Raw genomic sequence first — 26,640 nt, 5'->3', positions numbered from 1 at the left:
GTAACAGAACCCAGAAAACTAAAGTAAGAAGTCTGAGGATATAAACAATGAAACCGACCAGGAATTAGCAGAAAACAACAAAAATACAAAACTGCAAAAACACAATAAACTGGGAACCAAACAGTAACTGAAACAACAGAAAAATGAAAGTCCAAAAACTGAAAACGCTGGGTCATAAACCCAGGACCATGACAATAAGAACCAAGCAAAATGTATATTAACTAGAAACACTTCAGCTTTGAGGCGGCGACACAGGCGGACAGGTTGTGTTGTTCTATAGAGCTCTGGAAACATGATAAAGACCAGAGATGGCAAAAGTACAGACATCCTGTACTTAAGAAGAAGTACAGATACTTGTGTCAAAAAATACTCTGGTAAAAGTTGAAGTACTGGTTCAACTTCTTTACTCAAGCAAAAGTGTAAAAGTACAGGCTCTGAAATGTACTCAGAGTAAGAAAGTAAAAGTAATTCTTTGAGGACGTTTCTACCTGATATTTTTAGTCAACCCTTAATGTGTTATTGTTCCTCCATTTAGGCTCAGATCCGGTTGATGTTTGAAGTCGCAGTGACCGGAAATCAAAACTTCATTCAGATGTTAAACCTAAAGTAACGAGTCTGTTTGAAAATGTATAACGAGTAGAAAGTACAGATATTTGTTTAAAAAGTTGTCAGAAAAATAAATACTCCAGTAAAGTACAGATACCTGAAAATTCTACTTAAGTACAGTAACAAAGTATTTGTACTTCATCACTTCCCACCTCTGATAACCATACATTTGACCACCTCTGACCAACCATACCAGCTAGGGATTGCTAACTACACAACCATTTGGAGTTGGTTACCAACTAAATGTATAGTATGGAAACATACCTTTAACCTCTTGCCTTTTTTCCTCCTCTAATCTTCTTTTCCCTCCTCTCTGCCCCAGAGGAAAAGGCCTGTTCTGGGACATTTCTGTTGTGTAGCCTCATCCACAAAACTGACGGACCATCGGGTCCCCTGGAGCACTGCTGATGCGCATGCCTGCACCAAACTACCTGAAACCACACTGACACACGAAGGCAGTCAGCAAGTAGTCTACTCATTAAGACAGTGTTGCTACAACTGTACAATTCTGGAGCGTTATAATAGTTTATTCTTCCTTTTAGGACATTGGCATGTAAAAAAATATTTTCATGAAAAATTTAGGTGAGCTTGCAGCCGCATATGTCGCCTATGCCTCGGGCCAGCCCTGTGGAGATAGAAGCTTTCTGCCAACAGGCATCATGGGAAATGTCAACTCTCTGCCCAACAACAGTGATGAGCTGGAGATATCGGTGAAGACTCAGAAAGTACAACATGAGTCAGTCTCGTGTGTCTTACTGAAACATGGTTGAATCCAAACATCTCAGACTCTAATGAGGATCTACCTGGTTTCAGCCTCATACAGTCAGACAGAGATGCTAAAGCTAGTGGCAAGAAAAAGGTGGCGGTCTGGCTTTATTTGTGAACCACAGATGGTGCAATCCTGCACATCTCACTGTCAAGAAGAAGATGTGGTGTCCTGATATTAGCAGTTGGTATGAGACCACATTATGTACCAGAGGCATTCAGTCATATCATGAAATTACTTGTGTACAAGTGTTTAACTTTAGCTGCAGCATCTTTGATTTCAAAGAGGAATCAAACGCATCACAGAAGCTCTTTATGTGAGGTTTACAAAATGAAGCCAGAGATCTGAGGGATGAAGTGATATTTAGGACTGCAGCTGCCTGATGCTTTGGTTTTATTTATTCTTTTTGAGAATGAAAATAAAAAATCACTGCACTGATTAATTGATCAGCAAGTGTGAGCACTTCTATTAAAGTAGACGTTTTGGTAGTTTGCTGGTCTTCTCTTAACACAGTGACTCAGTCTTCCCAGGAATGGACGTCCCAGCAAACTCAGCCTGTGCAGTGCTCAGAGAAACTGCAAAAAAGGGTTAGCAAAGCTGCAAAGTAAGTCCCTCTAATGCTCAAACAAACCCTGTACCCATGAGTTTAGACCGTTTCTTATTTAAAACCTTTTTTTTTTTTTTTTTTTTTTTTTAGCCTGTCATGTCTGGTAGATCTTGCAAGCAGAACTGTGATCTGAATGCGTTGTTGTGCCAAACATATTTGCTATTTCAAGATGAGCTCTATAGGTTCTCAATAGGCTCTTCTTGTTGTTGTTTTAACCCTTTATTTTATTTATCTGAGTTATTTTTCCACATACTATGTAACAGCCAGAGCTGACAGGCTGAAGAAGAGGAAAATAAAGAGAAGAAAAAGGGAGAGAGAAAGGGAGCAAAAAAAAGGGGAAAGAGCACAAGTCTATTAATCAGATAGTTCATCACTTTAACATATAAAAAAAAATACTATCAATACTTGCAAAAATAAATTTGTGTGTGAAAAACAAAACTAACAAAGCATGTTACGCACACCAACAATTTTGTTGAGTTGTGATTGAGTGGGCGTTTGTGTCTGTGTCATGTTTGTGTCTGTGTCATGGAACGTACTTACCAATGAGGGCAAAACGCTGCAGCTCCACCCATCAGAAGCCAGAGGCAGGTACGGAAAGCCCCCAGAACCCCAGGCCACCAGCAGCCCACCAAGGGCCAGGAAGACCCCCGGCCACTCAGTCCAAAGACAACCGCACACCTACCCCAGCAGACGGGAGAGGGTGGTCTCAGACGGAGCCCCCCCAGTCGAGGAGCGAGGGCTCCAGGGAACCCAAGGCGATGAGAAGCCAGCCCCCCCCCAGCGGCCAGCCCCCTGCACTGGCCGGCGGCAGGGCTCCCGGGCCCACGGCACCCAAGGACCGCCCGACCCTCCACAGAGCCCCCCCCCACGCCGAAGAAGCCAACGCAGCCCCGCACCGCACCCCCAAGGGGGGCAGGCCAGTACCCACGCCAGAACACCCAGCCCCACCCAGGAACCCCGAGGCACCCCCATCCCAGGGGGGTAGGGGGGAGGAGGCAACCAGCAAGGAGCGGCCAGGAGGCAAGGCACAAGGCCCAGACCCAGGTCCAGCCATACATACAAACACACCCAGACACCCGTGTACACATTTATACACAGATACTCATACATGCCCATACATACTTACCCACACACAGATATGCCATACATACACATTCACTCACCCACCCATACTCACGGAGACGGTGACAAATACACAAAGACACACATTCATCCATAGCTACCCACCCTCTGAAGGCGGGGCAAGTGGAAACCACCCCAGGGCCAACAGCGACCCCAGGACGCCACCAGCCCGGTCCCCAAGGAACCACCCGACCCCTACCCCGGGCGAGACGCAAGAAATCGGGGTGTAAGATGACCCATCCACCCCTCCTCCTCCCCAACTTGTAGGTCTATGTGTTAATGTTTGTGAGTGAATGAGGTGTATAGGGTGCAGTTAAAATTGAGGGGACAGTTATGCCACAAGCGCCAACTGTTGGTCGTCAGCGCTTGCCCACACTGCCCCCCCAAAACCCTCCATGTCTAAAGTGCAAATAAAATTTGGAGACAGACAGTGACGAGGATCCGAGTGGGGCCACCTCAGCGGCCCATCTCATCAACCTCTGAGTAACATGCCTGCCCCAAAGGTCCTATGTGTATCAGGGTGTAAGTGTGTATGTGTTGTGAGTTATAATGACTAAAGTGCAATTAAAACGGAGAGGCAAGTGGTGGTGCAGCTCTCCACGTGGCCTCTCCATCCTACATCTGTGAGTGATGTGTATTCTGTGTGTGTGTGTGTGTGTGTTTGTGTATGGGGAGGGGGAGGGGGGGGGGGGGCATATGACCAGGAAAAATCCGGGAAGAAGAGAGCCAGCTGGCCGCTGGCTCAATAGGCACCCCGACCTCCCACACCCCAGCACAGGGCAGGGGGAGGTGAGCCCGGGGCCGCGGTGACAGCATCCCGGAGCACTGCAGCACCCGAGGTTGGCGCCCTCGCCCCCACCGCAGAGGGCGGCCCGCTCCTCCTAGATGCCCATTCACTCAACAATAGACACAAACAGGCGACAGGACATACTGGCCTGGGCATGGAAATGCAGTGCCCAGTCCCCCCCAACCACCCCACCGCGGCCCCATCCCCCACCCCACCCCCCTGCAATGCAGGCACCCCAGGGCCCCAAAAGCGTAGACCGGACATCCCGACGTCAGGCCAACCCCCCCCACCCGGCGGCGCGGCCGGGACAGCCGAGGCCCCCCCCGCGCCAGGGGGGGCCCACCGGGAGCCGGCGCGGCCCCAGTGCCGGGGCCCCAGACCCCAGCCCCCAAGCCATACAGGGAAGACCAGCCAACCGACCGAGGGCCGGCACCACCCCCCCAAGCACCCCGCCCACACCCCAGGACCGAAGGCAGCACCATCCAAGCCCCCACCACCATCAACCAGGACAGGCACACAGACATCACCAGAAGGTCGCCCCAGGACCCCAGCCCCAGGAGGCTACCAGCTACCCAGGCCCCCGGAGTCCCCCCCCACCCCCCCACAAAGCACATCAGGAGCAGAGCCCGCAGCCCACCACCCCCACTAAGTAATGGAGCTGAGCAGTGGGAACCAAAGAGAGTCAAATTCCTCCAATTTGTTTTTAGATGAAGCAGACATTCTCTCTAAACTAACATGATCTACTAATAAATTTCTGTACTGAGTAATACATAGTTTATTTTTTGTCTTCCAGTTCATGAGGATCATCTTCTTAGCGATGCACAAGGCAGTAAGAACTATGTGTGATATATTTAACTCCATAATTAATTCACTGACATCACCTAAGATGCATAGTCTGGGGGAAGTTGGGATATGACAGCTAAACCATGTGGATAGATCTTCACAAATCCTCTGCCAAAATCTCTGAACTGGTACACAAGACCACAGAGCGTGTAGATGATTATCCTCTGAATTGCTTGTACAGTGGGTGCATATGTTTGAGTGTGTAAGGCCCATTTGGAACATCCTTTGTCCAGTGTAGTATGTTCTATGGAGAATCTTATATTGTACAAGTTGTATTTGGGGTCTTTTAGTCATTTTGAAGATATTTAAACATATTTCTGTCCATAAATTTTGATCCAGGTTGACAGAAAGATCACGCTCCCATTTTGTAATTGGGAGGGAAACTGAATCATCAGTTTTTATTAATAATTTATATAATTTTGATAACAATTTTGGGGTACAGAGGTTAAGAAATTCTGTTACCCAAGTAGGCATTTCTAGATTCAATTGATTAAGGTTAAATCTTCCCTGTAGGACGGACTTAACTTGTTGATATTCCAGAAATCTACCGTTGCCAATTCTATATTTTGATATAAGTTCTTGGAACGTGATAAAATTTCCATCTTGGATAATATGTTCTAAGTTATTTATACCCTTATCACGCCATAACGGAAAATTCAGCATTTTCTTTTTCTGACAAATATCTGGATTGTTCCAAATGGGTGTTAGTTTACAGGGGATGAGTGAAGACTTAGTTATTTTTAAAAATTCCCACCAGGCTGTCAGAGAGGTATTTATACTAAGGACTTTATAGCAGTTATGATGTTTAATACTGGAACTAATGAAAGGTAAATCTGAGATTTTTATTTTTCCACAAAACGCCTGTTCTAGATCCAGCCATGGGTTGTCTAATGAGTTGGATTTGATCCACTTTGAAATATACTGCAATCTACTGCTTAAGAAATAGTAATAAAAGTTTGGTAATTCTAGACCTCCACTGTGTTTTGGCTTTTGTAAAGTTTTTAAGCTTATTCTTGACGGTTTGTTTTTCCATAAAAATTTTGAGATGTTTGAATCTAGTGACTTGAACCAAGGAATAGAAGGTTTATTAGGGATCAATGAAAATAGATAATTAATTTTTGGTAAAACCATCATTTTAATGGCAGCAACTCTCCCCATAAGTGATATAGGTAAACTGTTCCAACGTGTGAGATCATCCTCTATTGTTTTTAATAAGGGGATATGATTTAATCGTACCAAGTCTGAGAGCCTGGCGGAAAAATTTATGCCTAAATATCTAATATTTCCTGACTTTAGTGGGGTCCTAGAGGTTCTCTGGAAATTACAATTCAGAGGCAAAACTGTTGATTTACTCCAATTGATAGAGTAATCAGATATAGATGAGAACTTATCTATCAGTGTGATAGTCTTCAAAAGAGAGCCTTGTGAATTCCCAAGGAAAAGTAATACATCATCAGCATAAAGGCTAAGTTTATGGTCCATATTTTCAGTTTGAATCCCTTTAATATTTGCATTTTGACGGATTGCTGCTGCTAGCGGCTCAATGAAAATTACAAAAAGAGAGGGAGAGAGTGGGCAGCCCTGCCTAGTGCCCCTCTGCAGACTGAAACTTTGTGAAATGAGATCATTTGTCCTAACTCGCGCATTCGGAGAGCTGTGTAGTGTTCTGATCCAGTTTATAAAGGATGAACCGAATCCAAATTTTTGCAGAACTGCTAGTAAGAATTTCCAATTTACCCGATCAAATGCTTTCTCTGCATCTAAAGACACGATTGTCGTCTCTAATTTGTTAATAGAACAATAGTCTATTATATTTATCAGTCGACGTGTATTATTGGCTGAGTGCCGACCCTTGATAAAGCCTGTTTGATCTGGATGTACAATAAATGGAGTAATACTTTCTAATCTTTTGGCAAGGGCTTTGCAAATTATTTTAAGATCTACATTAATGAGAGAGATTGGCCTGTAGCTGGATGGGAGTGTGGGGTCTTTGCCTGGTTTAAGAAGCAGGCTAATGTTAGCAGAGTTTAAGGTTGGAGATAAGATGTGGTCATTCTGAATCTGAGTTACCATTCTGAAAAAAATGGGAGCTAGCTCAGACCAAAATTCTTTATAAAACTCGGCTGGAAAACCATCTGGGCCTGGGGCTTTATTATTTGGGAGATGCTGTAGGGCTTCACTAAGTTCAGACAATGAAAGAGGTAAATCCAGAGCTGCAGCCTGGCTGTCATTTAGTTTTGGTAGATTTATATTATTAAGAAATTCTTCAATTTCAGTATCAGATGGGTTAATCTGTGGTGAATATAAGGCTTCATAGAAGTCTCTGAAAGAGTTATTTATTTGTTGTGGGTCATGAGTAATAATACCAGTCGAGTCTTTAATAGAAAAAATAGCTGTTTTTTCTTTATTCAGTTTTAATTGCTTGGCCAGGAATTTTCCAGATTTATTTCCATGCTCAAAGTTTTCCAAACGCAGCCTCTGCAACATAAATTGTGTCCTTTTATCAATTATTTCATTTAGCTCCAGTTTCAGTTTCCTCAGGCTGATAATTGTATGTTCTTGTGGTGAAGCGGCATAAGCAGTTTCTAAAGATTTAATTTTTTGTTCTAATTCTAACACAAGTGCTTTTTCTTTATTTTTCCTATGCGAGCAGTAAGATATTATTTTGCCCCGCATTACTGCCTTTCCTGCTTCCCAAAGAACACATGGTGATATTCCTGGAATATCATTATATTCTAAGTATGCTGACCATTCCTTTTTGAAATAATTAATAAAATCTTCTTCTTTAAGTAATGATGTATTAAATCTCCAGTTCCTGATTGGTGGTGTGACTCTTTTCTGTGTCAGAGACATAGACACCGGTGCATGATCGCTAATAGTGATAGGGTGAATCTGAGTGTCTGTGATATCCATCATTATGGAGCTGCTAACTAAAAAGTAATCTAAGCGGGAATGAGATTTGTGTACTTGTGAGAAATAACTATAATCTCTCAAAGTAGGGTGATGTGAACGCCAAGCATCGCAAAGTCCAAAATCCTTCATGTACTGTTTAAGAATGTCTGCAGACTGCCAGTTCCTCTGACTCGCTGCTGTACTGAGCCTGTCAATATCTGCATTAAGTACCAGGTTGAAGTCTCCTCCTATTACAAGTGTGGTGTCAGAGTGATCTGAGAGTGAAGTGAACAAAGCATGAAAGAAGGAGGGGTCATCAACATTTGGTCCATATATACTAGCAATACATAAATCTGTATTCTGTATAGATAAATTAAGTATTATAAATCTACCTTCAGGGTCTATTGTACTGTTGCTAATGTTAAAGTTTATCTTCTTGTTAATCAATATAGCTACACCTCTTTGTTTGGAGTTATAGCAGGCTGAGTACGTGTGAGGGAACTGTGGAGAGGAAAGAGTGAGCACAGATGTTTTGGACACATGTGTCTCCTGTAGAAAAACAACATCTGCTTTTAAGTCTTTTAACCGATTAAAAATTTTTAGTCTCTTTTCCCTCGAACCAGCCCCGTGCACATTCCATGAGACAAATCTGAGTGTGCTCATATTTAAACTAACTGATGGACTGTTGTGTGCTCACTAAGGATGTGTGTGTGTGTGTACATATGTTCTGTATGTTGGCGTGTGCCCTTTATATTGATGTGTGCGTGTGTATGTGCGCTGTATGTTGGTGTGTGTGCATCTGCGCTGTATGTTAGTGTAGTAAACTGTAGCATTGTAAGTGACGTAAACATATTGCTGAGTGCAGAAAGAAAAAAGACGTGTAAAAAGTGAACTAAGTGACATAAGAATGAAATTAGATGAGGGGAAAACAAAACAGAACAAACAACCAAACAAACGATCACGGTACTATGCTGACTCGTCGGCGTTAATGGTACTACTTAGACAGATTTAGACTATTTAATGGTACTGTTTAGATAGTTGAAAAAAAAACTCAGAAAAGAACGTTAATATGGACACAGATCACCTGATCGATCAGCTGAGCCATGGCGTGGTGTTTTTGTCTCGGTAAAGCTGTCCGTTTACATACAGTTTGTCCACGGCGATGACAGCCCGGGAGCCTTCCTGCATGAACTTCTTCCGGATGGGGAATAGGGCCTTGCGTCGCTCCAGAATCTCCTTTGGAAACTGGTCGTTGACGCTGAAGTCCGTCCCTCTCAGCTCCCGGCCGCGGCTCTTCACCAGCTCTTTTTCTTTGAAGTGTTCGAATTTGGCCACGATCGGTCTGGGTCTGCGTGCTCCGGGTCGCTTCCCTCCCAGGCGGTGGACTCTATGGAAGGCGATGGTCTTCACGGCGTCCTCCGGGAGCTTCAGGTGAGTTTGGATAAATTCCTTCACTGTAGCCTCCGGGTCCTCCTCTGCCTTCTCCGGGATACCTGAAAACACAAGATTTTCTCTCATGCTGCGGGCCTGAAGCTCGATAATCGATTCTTTAATTTTCTTATTTTCTTCTGAGAGCCGGGTCGTTTCCTCGGTGAGGGAATTCACCGACTCTCTGAGGACAGCGTTTTCAGCAGCCAGTGTTTCCACCTGATGCTGGCTGAACTCGACTGACTCCCGCAGGGCCTGAAACTCCTTGTGAAGGATTTCAACCAGGGCCAAGCGGGCGTCAAAGCTGGACAATTTGTTATTAATGGACTCCAGAATGTCCACAATATTGGTGGTGGGTGGCGAAGTTGCCTCTGGGGAATCTTCTGGGCGGCTTCTTTTTGTGGACGGCGTTGCTTTGCTGGTGGAGGGAGTCGGCGTCTTGTCTGTTTTCCCCATGACGACTCGCTCAAAACACCCGTCGATGTACCGCAGCAAACTATCCAGGTCCTCTCCACCGTCCTCCAGATTGTTGAAAATAATTTAAGTTAGGCTAAGAAACTACCTATATTTTTTTAGTTTTAAGCCTGTCTAGTTATAAATTGGCGAGAAAAAAAAAGGCTAATCACGCAAATGTTTGCTGATAGAGTCACGCCGCCATTAACGATACTGCCGAGATTCACAAAGTCTCGCGTGACTACAGCATAGTCTCCGTCTCCGTGCCCCTCGTCCGTCTCCGTGCCCCTCGTAAAACCTTTTTTTAACTGTTTGCCTGCCCTTCCCTCGCTTTCTCTGTGATGTAATTAGAAAGTTCTCCAAATGCAAATTTTGGCATAATGTTATCGAGCAGGTTCTAACAGGCACGTCACTGAAAACTAAACCAGATGTAAAGAGTAACAGGTAGCTGTGTGGTCATCAACACGTTCACAATGGATAAAGGCTTCATGGAGAGCCGTGGTCACAGGTTTAAGGGCACACTGGGACAAGGCCCTTACTCCACCCACATGAAGAAAAAGCTGTAAAAGTTACTGACATAAAAAAACTGCACCGCTGAATACACTGAAAAGTTCCTGCCTCGTGAAGAAGACATCATTCAGTCTTTGGATCGTCCCATTGTTGACTCATCAGATCTCTGAGCAGTGAGAAGTTCATGTGTCACACTGAGCTTTGCTGTTACAGAGATAGCACAAACAAGTCGAACTAATGTTTTTTAGTGGCCAGCAGGGGGCGACTCCTCTGGTCGGTAAACTCTCAAGGAAGTCATAGCTTATAGACTGTATATAAAAGATGTAGCTACCATAACATAAACTAGCATCATCCACTAATTTTGAAGCCTTAACTTTAGCATTTAGCACATGTTGGTTTTTTGAAATTCATTTTTAGAAATGACCATATTTGGACGAGAGGGTGGGATGCTAAGTTATCAGCTAATCAGTGCTGCGAAATCCCAGAATTTCACTCAGCAAAACTGGAGCTCCGCCTTCTTGGACGGCCTGTTAGTCCAATGAAGCCACAGCAGCCGTATTATTGGTCAGATAATTGCATTAAAAATGCTCCAGAAGGCTCCAACAGCACAAACACGGCCCAGAGATCCAGAGTTATTATAGTTTTGTATTTTTTAATCAGCTTTTATTTTTATTTCACTTTGATTTGTTGTTTCTTTAAACCAGTTTTGATTCAGTTTGTTTCCAGAGCAGGTTTGCTTGTTACAGTTTAGTTTGCATTGTTTACAAATGTTTAGTTTTAATTTAGTTTTTATTCATTTCAGTGTTGGAAATGGCTGTGGTGAACACATTCTTTAAGAAGAGGGGGAACATAGGGTGGTATAAAAGAGCGAAGGAAGGTGCACACCTATGGACTACATCTTATGCAGAAGGTGCAATCTGAAAGAGAGAAGACTTCAAGGTGGAGTCGGGAGGATGCAGCTCGGCAGCATCAGATGGTAGTCTGCAGGATGACTTTGGACATCAAGAAGAAGAAGCAGCTGAAGGCAGATGTGAGGATTGAATGGTGGAAGCTGAAGAAGGAAGAATGTTGGTCAGAGATCAGGGAGGAGCTGATTGGGCTGTTTGGGGACAGAGCAGCAATTTTACACACAGAAGAGGTTAAACACAGAAACCAGACTGAAGCCGCAGAGTGTGAATGTGTGTGAGAGGAAAAGGATTCAAAGCTCTGTCTGTGTGTGTGTGTGTGTGTGTGTGTGTGTGTGTGTGTGTGTGTGTGTGTGTGTGTGTGTGTGTGTGTGTGTGTGTGTGTGTGTGTAAGAGCGTTTAACTGGAAAATAGGTTATAAAGTTTATTTGAAGCTGGAAGGAAAGCCGGGTCAGAGGATGGCTCATTTTAATTAATGTTGTTTGTTGTCTGCCTTCACCGTGTGGTTGGAGTGCTAACGGTGTTTCTCAGTTATTGATCCCAGGAGTTCAAACTGAGTTCAAATTTCTTTCCAAACCAGTCTTAAAAAGCAAAGTGCAGTGCACTGAGCACTGACTAAAAACACACTTGAATCAAATATTCAACATATGGAAGAAAATAAAGCATAACAGGAATAAAAATGACTGTGATGGAGGGTAAAACTGTGATCAGGTTGAAGTAAAATAAAATTTTTGACAATCGGAAAATTTAAAGGAAGGTAATGATGCTGAATGAGATACGCAGTATGTAAAAAAAAAAAAAAAAAGCAGAAAGGTGAGATCTTCTCAGGATCTGCTGGTCAGGATCAAAGGTCATCAGTAGGAGTCCAGACAGAGTTCCTGTTTTGTTTTGGTCTCGGGAGCAGGAGGGTAGAGCACGTCCAGCAGAGGGCGCTATCACGTCTTCATCTTTCATTTTTTAATATTTTCCCGATCAGCGGTCAGCTGATGGTTATTTCACCGGAAGTGTTTGCAGGAGACGGTTGCGCATCAGTGCTGCATTTATTTTGAAGGCCGGAAGTCGGGTCCTCGCTCCTCTGACTCTTTGCGCATCTTACGCCTCCGTAGGCCATTCCCGGTTCGTTTACGCCTGACTCTGTGCGTAAGAGGAGAACCCTCAGTCAGGCCCCGTTTTCCGCCTTTTTTTAATTATTTCTCTCGGTGTAAACTGCAGCGTGGATCTAAAATCACTGATGGTCGATCAGCCCGCGCTGCGCTGAAGGATTTTAGGCTCAGAGCTCCGCTTCCATCCGCAGACATGGCTCGCCCTCGGCCGCGGGACTACAAGGCAGGAGATCTGGTTTTCGCGAAGATGAAGGGATACCCGCACTGGCCGGCGAGGGTGAGTCCGGGATGCGGCCGGGCTGGGAGCGCGGGAGGCGGGGTCGGTTTGCTGTCGCTCCGCTGCTGGCGGAGCGGAGCCGCATTTCTCTGCGCATTTACGGCCCGGGGCATCCCTCGGTCTCTGGACATTTTAAACCGAGTAGCGGGCCGTTAACTGTGCTCCATTTTCCGTGTACCTGCGCGGCTCTCCGCCGCAGCTTCGTGCTGTGCGGGTCTTTAATTTAACATGTAAATTGTGCTGACGGTAAAGCTGCAGATGACCTCAGGTAACCCTGCTCACACACACACAGACACACACCGTGTTTCTCTCGGATTCACGCTGCTCGGTGCTCCACACGGAGGCTCCTCAAATCACTAAAATGACACAAAAATGCATTTCTGAGGCTTTGTGTGATAAAACAGTCTGTCCTGGTTTACGAAGCCTTAAAAACATTTTAAATGATTGGCTATAATTCTAACTGTCACTCAGCAGCACAGGTGCAGAGAAACGGCTCCTCTGTTACACCTGTGACATGACCACGTGACCCAGAACACATGGAAGTCCGCAATGACGGGATTAAAATAATCCATAAATGCAGACTTCTTTCCTATAGTTAGGACAACCTTCCTGGTCTCCTCGTTAACGGAGCTCCGTTAACTCTCCACACCTGTGGTTCCCTCAAAGCCCTCATGATGTTTGTCATTTCCAATGAAGTCCAAGTTGAAGACGGAAAGTTTTGACGCTCTGAGGATGTTTGGTTTTGAGGTTATAATAAAATGCTCTCTTATAAAAGTTTCAGGATGTTGCTGAAAGGATGGGCTCCAAAAGTGCTTCAGTTTTCCACCTGCAGGAGGAAGAACGAAGCATGTTCTCATTTATGAGATGGCTCCTAAAAATATTTTACTGTAAAATTGGAACATCCCCTAAATGAAAACTGCAAATGATGCCAAGACAAATGGGAGAGGCTCCTCCTGATCTCCTGTAATTTCATAATGGAAGCAGTGATTCATGTGAAACTCGGGGGCTCCTCTGCATGCCTGAAAAACAGAGAGTGAGGAAACACTCATTTCTGATATGAGAACTGTGCCAGGATTCTCCCAGAAACACCAGCCAGGGTCTCTGCCTGAGACAGTCACGTTATGTGTTGTTGGACAGGTGTGACTGTGCTGAAGCCGTTACATAACACGTGACTGTATCAGGTAGAGTCAGAGTGTACATTAAAAAGTGTATGATGTTGTCAGTAATGTCAGGGTCCAGCAGAAGTCCCCTGATATTCAGCCTTTGCTCCTCTGATGGATGCGTTGTCTCAGAGTCTGTAACCAAGCCTTTCCACTGATTTCTGTCAAACATGAAGTGCTTTGTTAACAGAAGTGAAACACCTGCAGCAGTCTGCCGACGTGTTCAGGTAACAGGTTATTAATGTTCTTTTCAGGCACAGCCGTGTGGCCTCAAACCTTTGAAAGGTTCTAGTTAGAGTATCATGAAATTTGCTGATCGGGTTCCTTAAATGCCATCAGTGGCTTTACTCTCAGCATATTCTCAGGGAACAGAGCTTGTGTGTTTAGGCCTTTCCTGGTATCTAATTTGGCATTTTGCCTCACTTGTGCCTTAGTGATCCAAAGAGCTGCTTTGTCAGGGCCATTTACCTCTGGTAGGGTCTACCAAGGCAAACAGGTCCTGGACGAGGGCCCAGATGAGAGTTTCACATTGCCTCTATGAAGTATCAGCATCAGCGGACATGATGGCCCTGCCTGGGACAGGGTTACAGGGGCCCTGCCCTGGAGCCAGGCCTGCTGAGGGGACTTGAGGTGAGGGTGCCTGGTGGCTGGACCTTAGCCTGTGTGGCCTGGTCAGTGGCAGCCTGAAGAAGCAATGGTGGCCTACAGGAGGCGCCGTAGGGACCGGGTGTTGTACTGATTGGGAGTCCCTGGCTGTCTGATCTCTGGTTATTGAAACTAGCTCCGCATGTTGTGTTTAACTGTTGGGATGAATAAAGTCCATCCAATCTTAAAAAATAAATTAGTTATGGAATATAATGACTTGCTTCATTCGTTACCCAGACCATTTTATAACTCGATGTTCTTGTTTTATCTCTGTTTGTTTTATTAATTTAAATCCTGTTTTTTTTCTCTCTTATTTCTACATTTTGTGCCTGTTGTGTTTCCTGTAAAGGGAAAGTTGTTCCTTGTGACTCATAAATGTGTTAAAAATCTTTTCAGGGGGCTTTGTCACAGATAAAAACTGCAATGTTGCTTCTGTAACTGCTACTATGCTTTATAAATAAAGTTTTTAAAAAGCTTAATTCCCCACATCCTCCAGGAGGGTAACCTCTCTGAGGGTTTCTCCTTACGTGCTTTTATTGTGCGTGGGTGACGGCGGCTCGTAACCTCAGAGGAGCCTCTCTGGTTTCAGGAAGCGCGGCAGATGTTGGTCTGATAAATATTCAGTTTGTCTCTCTCTGCTTCAGATTGATGAACTTCCTGAAGGAGCTGTCAAACCACCTGCCAACAAGTATCCCATCTTCTTCTTCGGGACCCATGAAACGTACGCACCTTTTCATTTTTCCACTTGTGTTTGCGAGGCGAGCAGCAGGTGTGCCGCTCAGGTACGCAGGAAATCCAGATATCTGATCAGAAATGAATCTCGTGTTTGGCCCTGAGCTCTCGTACTGAGGGCGGTTCATGAAAATCGGCTGCGCAAGAGTTTAAATGTGCTGACTGAATGTTTTACATAATTTGAAGTCATAATCCTGCTTAAGTACAAACGGTTACGCATCAAAATATATTTAAACTGCATGAAGTTCTCATTCTGTGGAGTCATAGCTGTGATATTAATATGCACATTTCTCTGCTGTAGCATCCTCTGAAGCCTCTGAAACTTTATATATTAGGAGGTTTGTACTTTTGCACAGTAAGAAGGAACATAAGCTTTAAAATAAATGTTCGGAGTAAAAGGAGGAACATTCACATCCAAAGCCTTGAATAAAGTAAATTAAAGCCGTACTTCATCCAGTAAACGTACTCAGTTACATTCCATCTCTGGTCCTACCAATGGTCCAATGGCAGTCATGGAAGGGCCAATCATATGTGAGGGAGGGATGGAGACACCCCCTCCCCCCATGCACACACCCCTGCTTGTCACACATGATAGCATACACTGTATATAAAAGATGGACATAGATTCGATCCTTAAACTTGCCTTTTTTTCTAATATCCTGTAGGGGGCGACTCCTCAGAAGTCTGACTCTATAGAAGTATGTGAGAAAAGAAGCCCATTGTTCACTGACCTCTGACCTCTTTCCTGATGAGTTTATGGTCTCAATCTAGTTTCAAGTCTTACTGAATCAAACTTAATGTTTATTTTGTAAATTATGGTCATATTCAGCAATTACGTTGGACAAGTTTATGGAGCTGAATTTTCAGGAAGCAGTTTCACTAAATTAGCAAAATAAAACCGCAGAAGTTACATAGAAAGAATCACCAAGCAGCGATGGACTCATCCAGGTTATTTCCACAGAGCCCCGTGCATTCGCTGCACATTATCAGTCAACTTTAGATTATTTCTGACTGTTTTAATAATGACGACAGAAGCAAATGTCTCTTCTTTTTCAGAGCATTCTTAGGTCCAAAGGATCTTCTTCCCTACAACGAGTACAAAGACAAATTTGGCAAATCCAACAAGAGGAAAGGTTTCAATGAAGGCCTGTGGGAGATTGAGAACAACCCCGGAGTGAAGTTCACGGGCTATCAGGTCAGTGGGCAGTTTGTCACGTCTGAGATCAGACAGAAGGGCGCTGAGCCATAAAGACACCCTGGCACTTAAAAAAAAAAAAAAAAAGCTGTTTGAAGCGTCTCATAATCAAACTTCCCCCTTTCAGCTTTTCAAATCAAACACGGAGTGTTGTTTGTCCGCAGGCCATCCAGCAACAGAGCTCATCGGAGCTCGAGGAGGGCGGGAATGCCGCTGACGGCAGCAGCGAGGGCGAGGAGGGCGACTCTATCGAGGAGGAAGATGACAAGGAGAAACTGAAAGGAGAAAAGACCGGGTCCAAACGGAAAAAGACGGCCAGCTCCAAGGTACCAGACTCCAGATAGAAGATTCAAAAACTGCAGCAGGGACCTTTGATCAGAGCTCGTTATGATGCTGATGTGAGATTTGGCTTGAACAGGAAAAGTTATCAGCTGTGCTTCACTAATCTGTCCTCAGGGTTTTACTTATTTTGGGATTTTGAAAGCTGAAGTTTTTCTGGAAAGCTTTGGAGTTTATGTTGGGTTGTAATATGTGGCATGCAAACATATCACAGTCAGTTAGCACAATTAACCACACAGCAGCCATGTTATTTGTTATTAAAAGGACTCCAACAGCACAGCAGTTTCTGTATCAGCTGTAAACATGGTTATTTCTGCTGGAGAGCTTTAACATGGGAGTCTATGGGGACTGACTCACTGTGGCGCCCCTGCTGGACTGCAGAGGAACTGCAGCTTTTGGTGCCTCCTCAGCCCTGGAGGTTCCCACTTGGCTGATGCTGACAGCCTCTAAAAAGCCACAGTGTGATGAACCATCACAAAGAGAATTAACAGTCTGAAGCATTTTTCTCTCATTTTTTACTGTCAGCAAACCCAACAGTAAAGCTTTGATTAGGTTATTTCACCGGGTCTAAAACCTGCTTTTAAAAAACATCAGCGAGCTCGATGACATCCTCATCATCACCATGAACACACACGGTGATGAGTGTGTGTGTGTGTGTTGACTCAAGATACTCACTTGAGACCCAACAGATGATCAGTTTGCTGCTGTTTGAGGAACGTTTCGTGAAGCAGGATAACATGAATGTTTGATTTGTTGATTCTGAAACCTCTGAAATAAAAGCAGCTCCGTTCTCCAGCATGTATCTGAAGGATGTGTCCAGAGGATCACGTAAAGCCTGTGAGCAGCATCGCAGATATTGTTTAGATCTCATAGTTAAATATTTGTTTTAATTGCTTAAATCGAGTCTAATCCTTCATCAGTTTCATTCATCGAGACGTTTGCTGTCCTCGCAGCAGCGTCTCGTCCTGATGACCTTCCCTGTGTTTGTTGCGTCCTTCTTCTTTTGTTTGACCTTTTGTTCTGGAGGAGAGCTCTCCCTCCCCCTCTCTCTGTGTTACTGTATTCATGTTTAAGCTGCTGTAAATGGAGTCACCCGCATCCTGCTCCTCACTTAGCAACCACAGTTGCCTAGCAACTGGTCTCCATTACACACAGCACATGTGGTGTATCTGAAGGAATGTGACAGCGCTCCCCGGAGCAGATGCTGGTGTGTGTGTGTGTGTGTGTGTGTGTGTGTGTGTGTGTGTGTGTGTGTGTGTGTGTGTGTGTGTCCATGCGTGCATGGTCAGACTGTGGGGACTGGGGATGTGTGCAACTAGACGCCTAATCGGCACTACTGTCACCAGTGGTACCAGACGTAGTTGTCGGTTAGCCTGATTGTTAAGATGTTAATTGATGCCTGGTGCTGTAAATGTTTGTCCTAAATGCTACGCAGCCATCGTCCACCAGATGGAGCTGCAGCCCTGACATCACTATAGAAAAATGCCCTAACTGTTCACCTTGGCCTGATACTTTCATTATGTCTAAAACTGTTAGTCTTTTTTGATTTTACAACGTAACCTGAAGCGCATCTCCCAAGAAACACCTGAATTTCCTTCCATACATTTCTGACTACTTCCCCCAAGTTTGTACAAAGAAGCAAAAAACTAGAGGGACAGATGTGTTTGCATCTTTAAAAACTGAGCACAGCAGAGTCGGATCCAGCCAGATCCCAAACCAAGTTTATTTATAAAGCACTTTAAAAACAGTAACCACTCACCAAAGTGCTGTACATGAAACACATCAGGACAAGAGAAGATACAATTTAAAAAGGTAATTTAAAAAATAAAATGTTATACATAAACAAAATAAAAAATAAATAACAATAAAATACACAGTTTATCCTAAAAAATAAATGAATAAAATCAAAAAAACAAAACAGCAGCTCATACCATACCATACCATATCATACCATCTTTATTTATAAAGCACTTTAAAACAACCACAGCTGACACAAAGTGCTGTACATTAAAACACAAATAAATAACAATTTAATAACTCTTTCAGGTTAAAAAAAAAAAAAGAAAAAAAAAAACCAGTTTAAAACTAGATCCCGCTGGAGTTAAAAGCCAAGGAAAAAAGATGGGTTTTAAGACGAACTTTAAAAGTGGACAGTGAAGGGGCCGCTCTAACCTGCAAAGGCAAGTCATTCCATAACTTAGGACCAACAACAGAGAAAGCCCTGTCCCCTCTGAGCTTCCTTCTTGATCTTGGTACCTCCAAGAGCAGCTGGTCTGCTGACCTGAGAGACCGGCAAGGTATGTAGGGGTGAAGAAGCTCAGAGAGGTAAGGCGGGGCAAGATTGTGCAAAGATTTAAAAACAAACATAAGAATCTTAAAATGAATCCTAAAATGTACAGGCAACCAGTGAAGTGAGGCCAGGACAGAGGTCATGTGCTCTCTCTTTTGAGTTCCCATCAAAAGTCATGCAGCAGCATTTTGAACCAGCTGCAGACGTGAGAGTAGCGACTGACTGACTCCAAAATAAAGTGAATTACAGTAATCCAGTCGAGATAAAATAAAAGCATGGATCACTGTTTCAAAATGCTGCCTAGATAGAAATGCTTTTACTGATGCCAATTGCTTCAAATGATAAAAACTGGACTTAACCACAGCTCTGATTTGGCTGTCCAATTTAAAATCACTGTCCACCTTAAAACCAAGATCAGTAATAATGGGTTTAAAATATACCTCCAAGGGTCCCAGGTCAACAGAGGAGGACTCACAGGAGCCACTGGCTCCAAACACCATTACCTCTGTTTTCTTTTCATTAAAATTTAAAAAGTTCAAGGCCAACCAAGCTTTAATATCACCTAGACATGCCAGGAGATGTTTTATGGAATGGATACCAGTCAAAGGCCAAATGAAAAAGGTAGGTCTTAAGAGCAGATTTAAAACTAGCCAATGATGAGGCCTGTTTGATGCCCGATGGCAGTGAATTTAGGAGCTGCCACAGCAAAGGCTCCGTCTCCTCTGAGCCTCCGCTGTGTCCTCGGCACATCACGGTGCAGTTGGTCAGCTGATCTGAGTGACCAGGATCCCAGCATTTTATGTTACTGTCGGCCGACACTGCGTGTAAAACACCGGGACACGACCGAAAGGTAATTAACACACTAACGCACCTGCACAGGTACAAACACCGCCAACAACATCGGCCACTTACATAGGTTACATTGTAGCTCTACAAAGACCCAGCGCTGAAGTCTGAATCGGGGTAGGCTGGAGGAGAGGGAGGCTCCACTGCTCAGGATGCCACCCCTGTGACCCTGCCCCGAATAAGCAGAAGAAAATGGATGGATTTATTGTTTTATTATCATTTTAGATTTTAACTTTTACTGAGATGCGTGTCATTAATTGTAGAACAACGAGCATCATTTTTTTTTCTTTTTTCTTTTTGGATGTTTATTTCTCATATTTCAGTGATGTGTAAGCATCGTTTGCAATGATGTGTTTTCATATATTTAACATCGATTTATTTAAAGTTTTTTTTGTTGTTGTTTGGAGTATAGTGTGCAGTATTCATAATCCGTGGTGCCACACAGCATTTAAAGTGCGACTCATTATAGCAGAACGTGATTAATGGTTTCAAATGCCTTTGTTTAGACCGTTTTTGGCATCATCCATTAAACAGGCCTGAAATTGAACTTGATATCTGATTGGTTCTCAGTTTTAAACTAGTCGATTAGTCTAAATTTTTTTTTCTTGTGTAGTCGACTAAGAAATTAGTCGCCAGGAACATCCCTAGTGGGGACAAAGAAGCATGAATCAACTGACATTAAAGGTGAAATCATGTTTTAAGGTCTGTGGTGTCACTTCAATATTTTAATTCAACTTTATTTATATGACAGAGTTCACAGGCAGCAGTGGTTTGAAGGTGATCTACAAAGTGAAGAATTAGAGACAGGTATCAGAGATGAGCCGCGCTGTGTGACTGTGGGGAGGAAGAACTCCATTTAACAGGAAGAGACCTCCAACAGAACCACGCTCAGGGAGGGGGGGTCATCTGCTGAGTTTTCTTTGTGTTGTTTTTGTTTTGTTTCCTGTTTTTATTTTGAAAGTATTTCATAGCTTGTTGATCTTTAATATTTTACTTCCTCTTTGTCTCTGTTCACACCTTTTTCTGAGAGGTCAGCACTTATATTGATGCTATGATTATAATTTTCTCTCTGATAAATTCGAGCACTGCAGTGAAGAAGTAGCTGGAAATGCACAGGAGGAATCAACAGTGCTGAACAGGCCAATCACAACAGCTGTGCTGACGTGAATTAAAAAGGCGACATTTCTGCTTCATCTGTTTGGATCTTTTTCTTTTTAAATCTCCTTCAGAACTCTGGGAGTGTCATTTAGTTTTGAAGCGTGCTGAGGAGATTTGGCTCATGTTTGGTTGTCCGGCTGAACTGCTTTATGATCTGAACGTCCCTCAAACTGGGTTTAGTTTCCCGATGGAAACGGGATGAGCTCCCGCTGATGTTTGTTTCTCCACCTCAGAAATCCTCGAAACTGTCGAGGATCTCGTCTGGAGAGGATGACGTGGGGAAAGATGGGAAGGATGACGACCAGAAGAGCGGCTCAGAGGGAGGGGACCCCGACAATGACATCATGCAGAACACCACCGACAGTAAGGTGGGAATAAAACGTGTTAGCACCCAGGATCAGGAAAGTTTGGTGTGTGTGTGTGTGTGTGTGTGTGTGTGTGTGTGTGTGTGTGTGTGTGTGTGTGTGTGTGTGTGTGTGTGTGTGTGTGTGTGTGTGTGTGTGTGTGTGTGTGTGTTTTAACCTAAACCAAGTCGTTTTTAACACCTTAGCTGAACCTGACCAGTGAGGGTAGAGGACACCCGAGCTGATGAACCTGTATCATGCAGCACTTTGAGATGAGAATGTGTTGGTACAGTGGTTTGCAAAAGTTTGGGCACCCCTGATAATGTTCATGATCTTCTTTTATAAATCATTGGTTGTTCTGATCATCAGTTTCAGTTGACTCTATCATATAGCAGACAAACACAGTGATATTTGAGAAGTGAAATGAAGTTTATAGGAGTTACAGAAAGTGTGCAATAATTATTTAACCAAAATTAGGCAGGTACATAAGTTTGGGCACCCCAACAGGAAAATAACATCAATATTTAGTAGATCCTCCTGTTGCAGAAATAACAGCCTCTAAATGCTTCCTATAGCTTCCAGTGAGAGTCTAGATTCTGGTTGAAGGGATTTTGGACTGTTCTTCTCTCCAAAACATCTCCAGTTCAGTCAGGTTTGATGGTTTCCGAGCATGGAGCTTTAAATCCCACCACAGATTTCCAATAATATTCAGGTCTGGGACTGAGATGGCCGTTCCAGAACGTTGTACTTGTTGCTCTGCATGAATGACTCAGATTCTGAGCAGTGTTTAGGGTCGTTGTCTTGTTGAAGTATCCAGCCCCAGCGGAGCTTCAACTTCGTCACTGATTCTTGAACATTGTTCTCAAGAATCTGCTGATATTGACTGGAATCCATGCGACCCTCAGCTTTAACAAGATTCCCAGTACCTGCACTGGCCACACAGCCCCACAGCATGATGGGACCACCACCAAATGTTACTGTGTGTACCAAGTGTTTGTCTTGGAATGCTGTGTTTTTTTTCCACCATGCATACTGCCCCTTATTATGTCCAAATAACTCAGTTTTAGTTTCATCAGTCCACAGCACCTTATTCCAGAATGAAGCTGGTTTGTCCAAATGTGCTTTAGCAGACCTCAGCGACTCTGTTTGTGGCGTGTGTGCAGAAAAGGCTTCTTCTGCATTACTCTCCCATACAGCCTCTCCTTGTGCAAAGTGCGCTGAATAGTTGAACGATGCACAGTGACACCATCTGCAGCAAGATGATGTTGTAGGTCTTTGGAGCTGCTCTGTGGGTTGACTATGACTGTTCTCACCATCCTTCGCCTCTGCCTATCTGAGGTTTTTCTTGTCCTGCCACTTCGGGCCTTAACTAGAACTGTGCCTGTGGTCTTCCATTTCCTCACTATGTTCCTCACAGTGGAAACTGACAGCTGAAATCTCTGAGAGAGCTTTTTGGATCCTTCCTCTAAACCATGATGCTGAACAATCTTTGTTTTCAGCTCATCTGAGAGTTGTTTTGAGGCTCCCATGTTGCCACTCTGCAGAGAAGATGCAAAGAGGAGAAACACTTGCAATTGGCCACCTTAACCCTTCCTCATAATTGGATTCACCTGTGTATGTAGGTCAAGGGTCAATGAGCTTACAAAACAGATTTTGTGTTCCAATAATTAGTGCTAAAGATATTCAAATCAATAAAACCACAAGGATGCCCAAACTTATGTACCTGCCTAATTTTGTTAAATAATTATTGCACACTTTCTGTAAATCCTAAAGATCGTGCAGCTCTGGAAGCTCAGATGATGATGGTATGATGTGACAGTTCCAGCAAAGGAGGAGCATCCAAGGATCCACAAAGACCAGACTTTGCTCCCTCATTGTCCCTCACTGATTCAAAGCAGAGTCAATGTGGCTTTGTCTCATTTTGTCCTTGACTTCCAGGTCCAACAGGTCCATCAGTCCAGTAAACAGAAACCAGTCAACAAACGTCCTGGACGTGAAGGCAGAGTGCCTCAGATTCGTCTGCCTTTATCTTTTCTGTGTACGCTGTTCTTCGTTTCTTTGACCCTCCTGTTCTTCCTGTGTGTGCCCTCAGAACCAGCTCCTCATAGAGGAACACTAAAGGGGAAATCATTTTGTGTAGCTGTGACGTTGAGAAGGTGAATCTACAACATGATTTCTCATCAGCACCACCTGCTGGCTGCCATCGCCACCTCCACTTCCTGTTCTTCAGTGCGTGTTTGTATGAAAGATGCACCCTTACTGATGCTGGTATCAGCCGCCATGTGGGTACCAGGGTAAGACTGGGCATTACGTCACACAGGTTATTTCTCAGCACTCTCACTTAATGCCAGGTGGAGCCTCTAAAATCAGCAGCTGAAGGTTGTAATTAGGTTCATGCAGTGATTTGAAGGATATTTAAAGGGGCATTAAGTACATGAAGACCTTTAGGAGCTTTGGTAACATTATCTGTGTTTTTATGGAGCTTTTTTTACTCAGACTGAGGCGACTGATATGTGTTTTCATTTTTTAAAGCATCCTCATACAGTTGCTTCTTTAAGAGCCTAAAGTTTTAGTTTCAGTTTGAAAACTCTGATTTTGACTGGACCGAGAGTTTTGGAAACCTCATTACACATCTGGACCCCTCCCCAAACAACGACTGCCTCAGCCAATCAGGGTTTGTGATGTCATTGCAGAGCACCTTCCTGGTGACCTGACAAATTTAGTACTTCACTTCTTCTTCCTGCCTTTCAAAATAAAAGTCCTTGACATGTACACTGTGTAACTGCTGCACAGAAGCATGTTTGAGCAGATTCTGGGATTTATTCAATTCAGCTTTATTTATACAGCTCCAAGTCACAACAAGGCATTAAAATTAAAATACAATTTAATCTTTTATTTTAATAGTTACAAAATGCATGATTTTTTTTTACTAAAAAAATTAAATATTTTTTTCTGGTTGTGACTCAGTGTGAATAATAAAATACTTGAATTAGCTGCAAAGTAACTAAATGAAACAATGAACTAAGCATATTTTTATCAGTCTATATGTAAGATTCATACCAAGTAACAATATAAAGTGCAGCTTTCATTCAAGATTTACACTATAAACTTATGCATCTGAGAAAAAAATGCACACACACACACACACACACACACACACACAGGAGTGTGTTCAGCAATACAAAAATTAAACTGATGGAAGAAAACCGCTCTGTGAAAACATGTAGTGTTCATTACTCTACAGCACACAGATATCGGGTACATTTTAAACTGTGACAGGAAGTACGTGTGGAATAACTCTGCAGTCAGGCTCTGGATGTAAAATCCCATCATATTCTCGTTTGGTTGTGAGCCGTAATGTTATGTAACCGTAATGTAACCATCCAAAGCAGACTCACCGTGAGCTGCAGCACTGATGGTGTGTGCTGCTGAAATCAGCCTCATTTCAACAAAACCGTGTTTTAGTCAGTGTCAGGAAAGAACTACACTACCCACAATCCTAAGCTGAAACAGCTGTTACCATGGAAACGTTTAAACCTCAAGCATCAGGTCACTCAATGAGAGCAGTGGTAATCATGTACTCCAGTGGTTCCCAAAGTGTGGGCTGCGGCCCCCTGGTGGGCTGCGAAGGTACTGCGGTGGGGCAGTAATAGAAATTCACTTTGAAATTAATTAAATGAAGTATGAACAGTTGCATATTTATATAAATGTATTCATTTATATATATTCATTTATATAAAGAGTGACTTAAAACGGGTAATAGGAGGTGGTTAGTTTGTGATATTACTCATTAACTGACCTAAATTTACTGCTCTTGTATTGAAGTTTGTGTTTGAGTGGCGAGTTTCAGTACCAGTCAAAAGTTTAGCTGGTACTGTATGACTGGGTAGTATTAGCAATTTGTAGCCAACAGCCTGTGTTGTTTATGTGCTGTTTAAATCCATCATTTCCTCTTTATTGTGATGAGAGTGAAGCCAGGAAAATTTCACAGGCCGGTGTTGTGCCATAAAATGACTGTCTGCCAAAAAGTGATTTCCAGTGTTTCTATGTGCTTTCATTTGTAATGTCTGCTTATTTTGGTAAATCAAGTGCAGTCAACAGGATCTATGAATGACATCTGACTCTGTGTTATTGTACCTACATTATAATGAATCCAGTCCTTTTTGGCTACTTCAACTATGTTTATAGATCTGTGATGTTATATTTGTTGTGATTTCTGCAGCCTTCTGAGCCAGATTTCTGTTTAAAAAGACATTTTTAATGTCAATGACAGTTTTTACCCAGATAGATAAAGAATATAGAAAAATCACTTTGACAAAAACTGATTGCAGCTTCTACCTTGTGACAGACTTTGGGAGCTACTGATGTACTCAATCGTGTACCTTTTACTTTTTTTTTTTTTTTATTGTTTTACCTAATTTTTTTTAATCTTATGGTCGTGATTCACTCGCAGCTGGCTGGTTGGTTCACGGTTTAAACACTTTATTCTTGAAGGATTTTCGGGAACATCGTAGGGCAGGTGGGCAGGAAATTCACTTCTGGACTTGGAGCCCTTTAAAATCGGTGGGCGGTCACTGCTGCACTCTGTTCTGCTGGAGACATTAAATAAGGTGAGGTGAGACTCGGTGTCTCCACAACAGAAATTCTTTAAGGTGACAGTTTGTCCCGCCCCATTCTCCAAAGAGCCAATCAGCAGGAAACAGCATAGGCAGAGGGCAGTGAGTATAGGAGAGAAAACCTCCCATTTACACTAATGTGCAAACACATTATTAATAGCAGAATAAATGTATTCCTTAATTAATTACTCATTTTAGTGACATCAGCAGCAGGGCTTGCTCACTCCTACGTGCTGATTGGCTGAGGCAGATATAGTTCCAGAGGTGTGGTCCAACTGTCAATCCTGGGACAAAAACCACAGTTAAAATGTGTTTTTTTTTAAATAAAGCTTTGAAAAGAGAACGTGTCAGTGTAGCTGTAGCTAACAGCCCAGCAGGACTAATGTGACAGTTTCAGAAAAGCGCTGCTTCTTTTACCTGTTTGTGTTCATAAAGCACAGAAAACGCTACAAAAATTTAGCCCAGGTAGCGGACGACCACCGGCTAATGCTAGCAGTCGCAACCGCTTGCATGGTGAGAGCAGTCGGTGCCAACGGTGAAATCCTGAGCCCGGCGCAGTGGGATCAGCCGCTGGCAGGACCCCTGGCCTGTAACTGCAGCATGTTTTTAATGTAATTTGATCAGTTTTAAAGGATGAATGTAGACAACGAAAGTCTAAAACTAGGCTAACTAAAGTGAACACTGTGCCCGTAATGGCTTTTAAATGTTTTGGCAAATTCAGGGTTTACTTTCATGTTCTTGTTTATTTTGAAAGAAGGATGCCATGAAAACAGCTGTAAACCTGACTGAACTCAGTGAGAGCACCGAGCTGTCCATGTTTCTGTTAAGTCTCCACTCATTACTAATGTAAGCTCCAGAGCTCACAAACAGGATGTGAAATGCCCAGATTTATCTCTTAAAATTCACTTTTCCGTGTAAAGCTCCCTGTATGTGCCCGCAGTGCATGTGTTTTATGTTTCTGCACTCAGGTCTGTAAGTTATTGGATCATTTTGTCTCTGCACATCACAGGACTCCT

At 43.4% G+C, this 26,640-nt stretch overlaps 1 protein-coding gene across 1 annotated transcript; it reads left to right on the top strand.

Moving 5' to 3' along the window:
* The first annotated feature begins 12,012 nt into the window (after positions 1-12,012).
* hdgfl3 (HDGF like 3) lies at positions 12,013-24,768 on the top strand. The gene is made up of 6 exons (XM_030724090.1): positions 12,013-12,299; positions 14,749-14,825; positions 15,893-16,031; positions 16,196-16,357; positions 20,898-21,032; positions 23,101-24,768. Exons 1-6 carry the CDS (start codon positions 12,216-12,218, stop codon positions 23,125-23,127), a joined length of 624 nt encoding a protein of 207 aa, XP_030579950.1. The 5' UTR covers positions 12,013-12,215; the 3' UTR covers positions 23,128-24,768.
* Positions 24,769-26,640: the final 1,872 nt, after the last annotated feature.

This window comes from Archocentrus centrarchus, unplaced genomic scaffold (assembly GCF_007364275.1).
Source record: "Archocentrus centrarchus isolate MPI-CPG fArcCen1 unplaced genomic scaffold, fArcCen1 scaffold_32_ctg1, whole genome shotgun sequence".
NCBI classification, from domain to species: Eukaryota; Metazoa; Chordata; class Actinopteri; order Cichliformes; family Cichlidae; genus Archocentrus; species Archocentrus centrarchus.
This window is presented reverse-complemented; position numbering and strand designations above follow the sequence as displayed.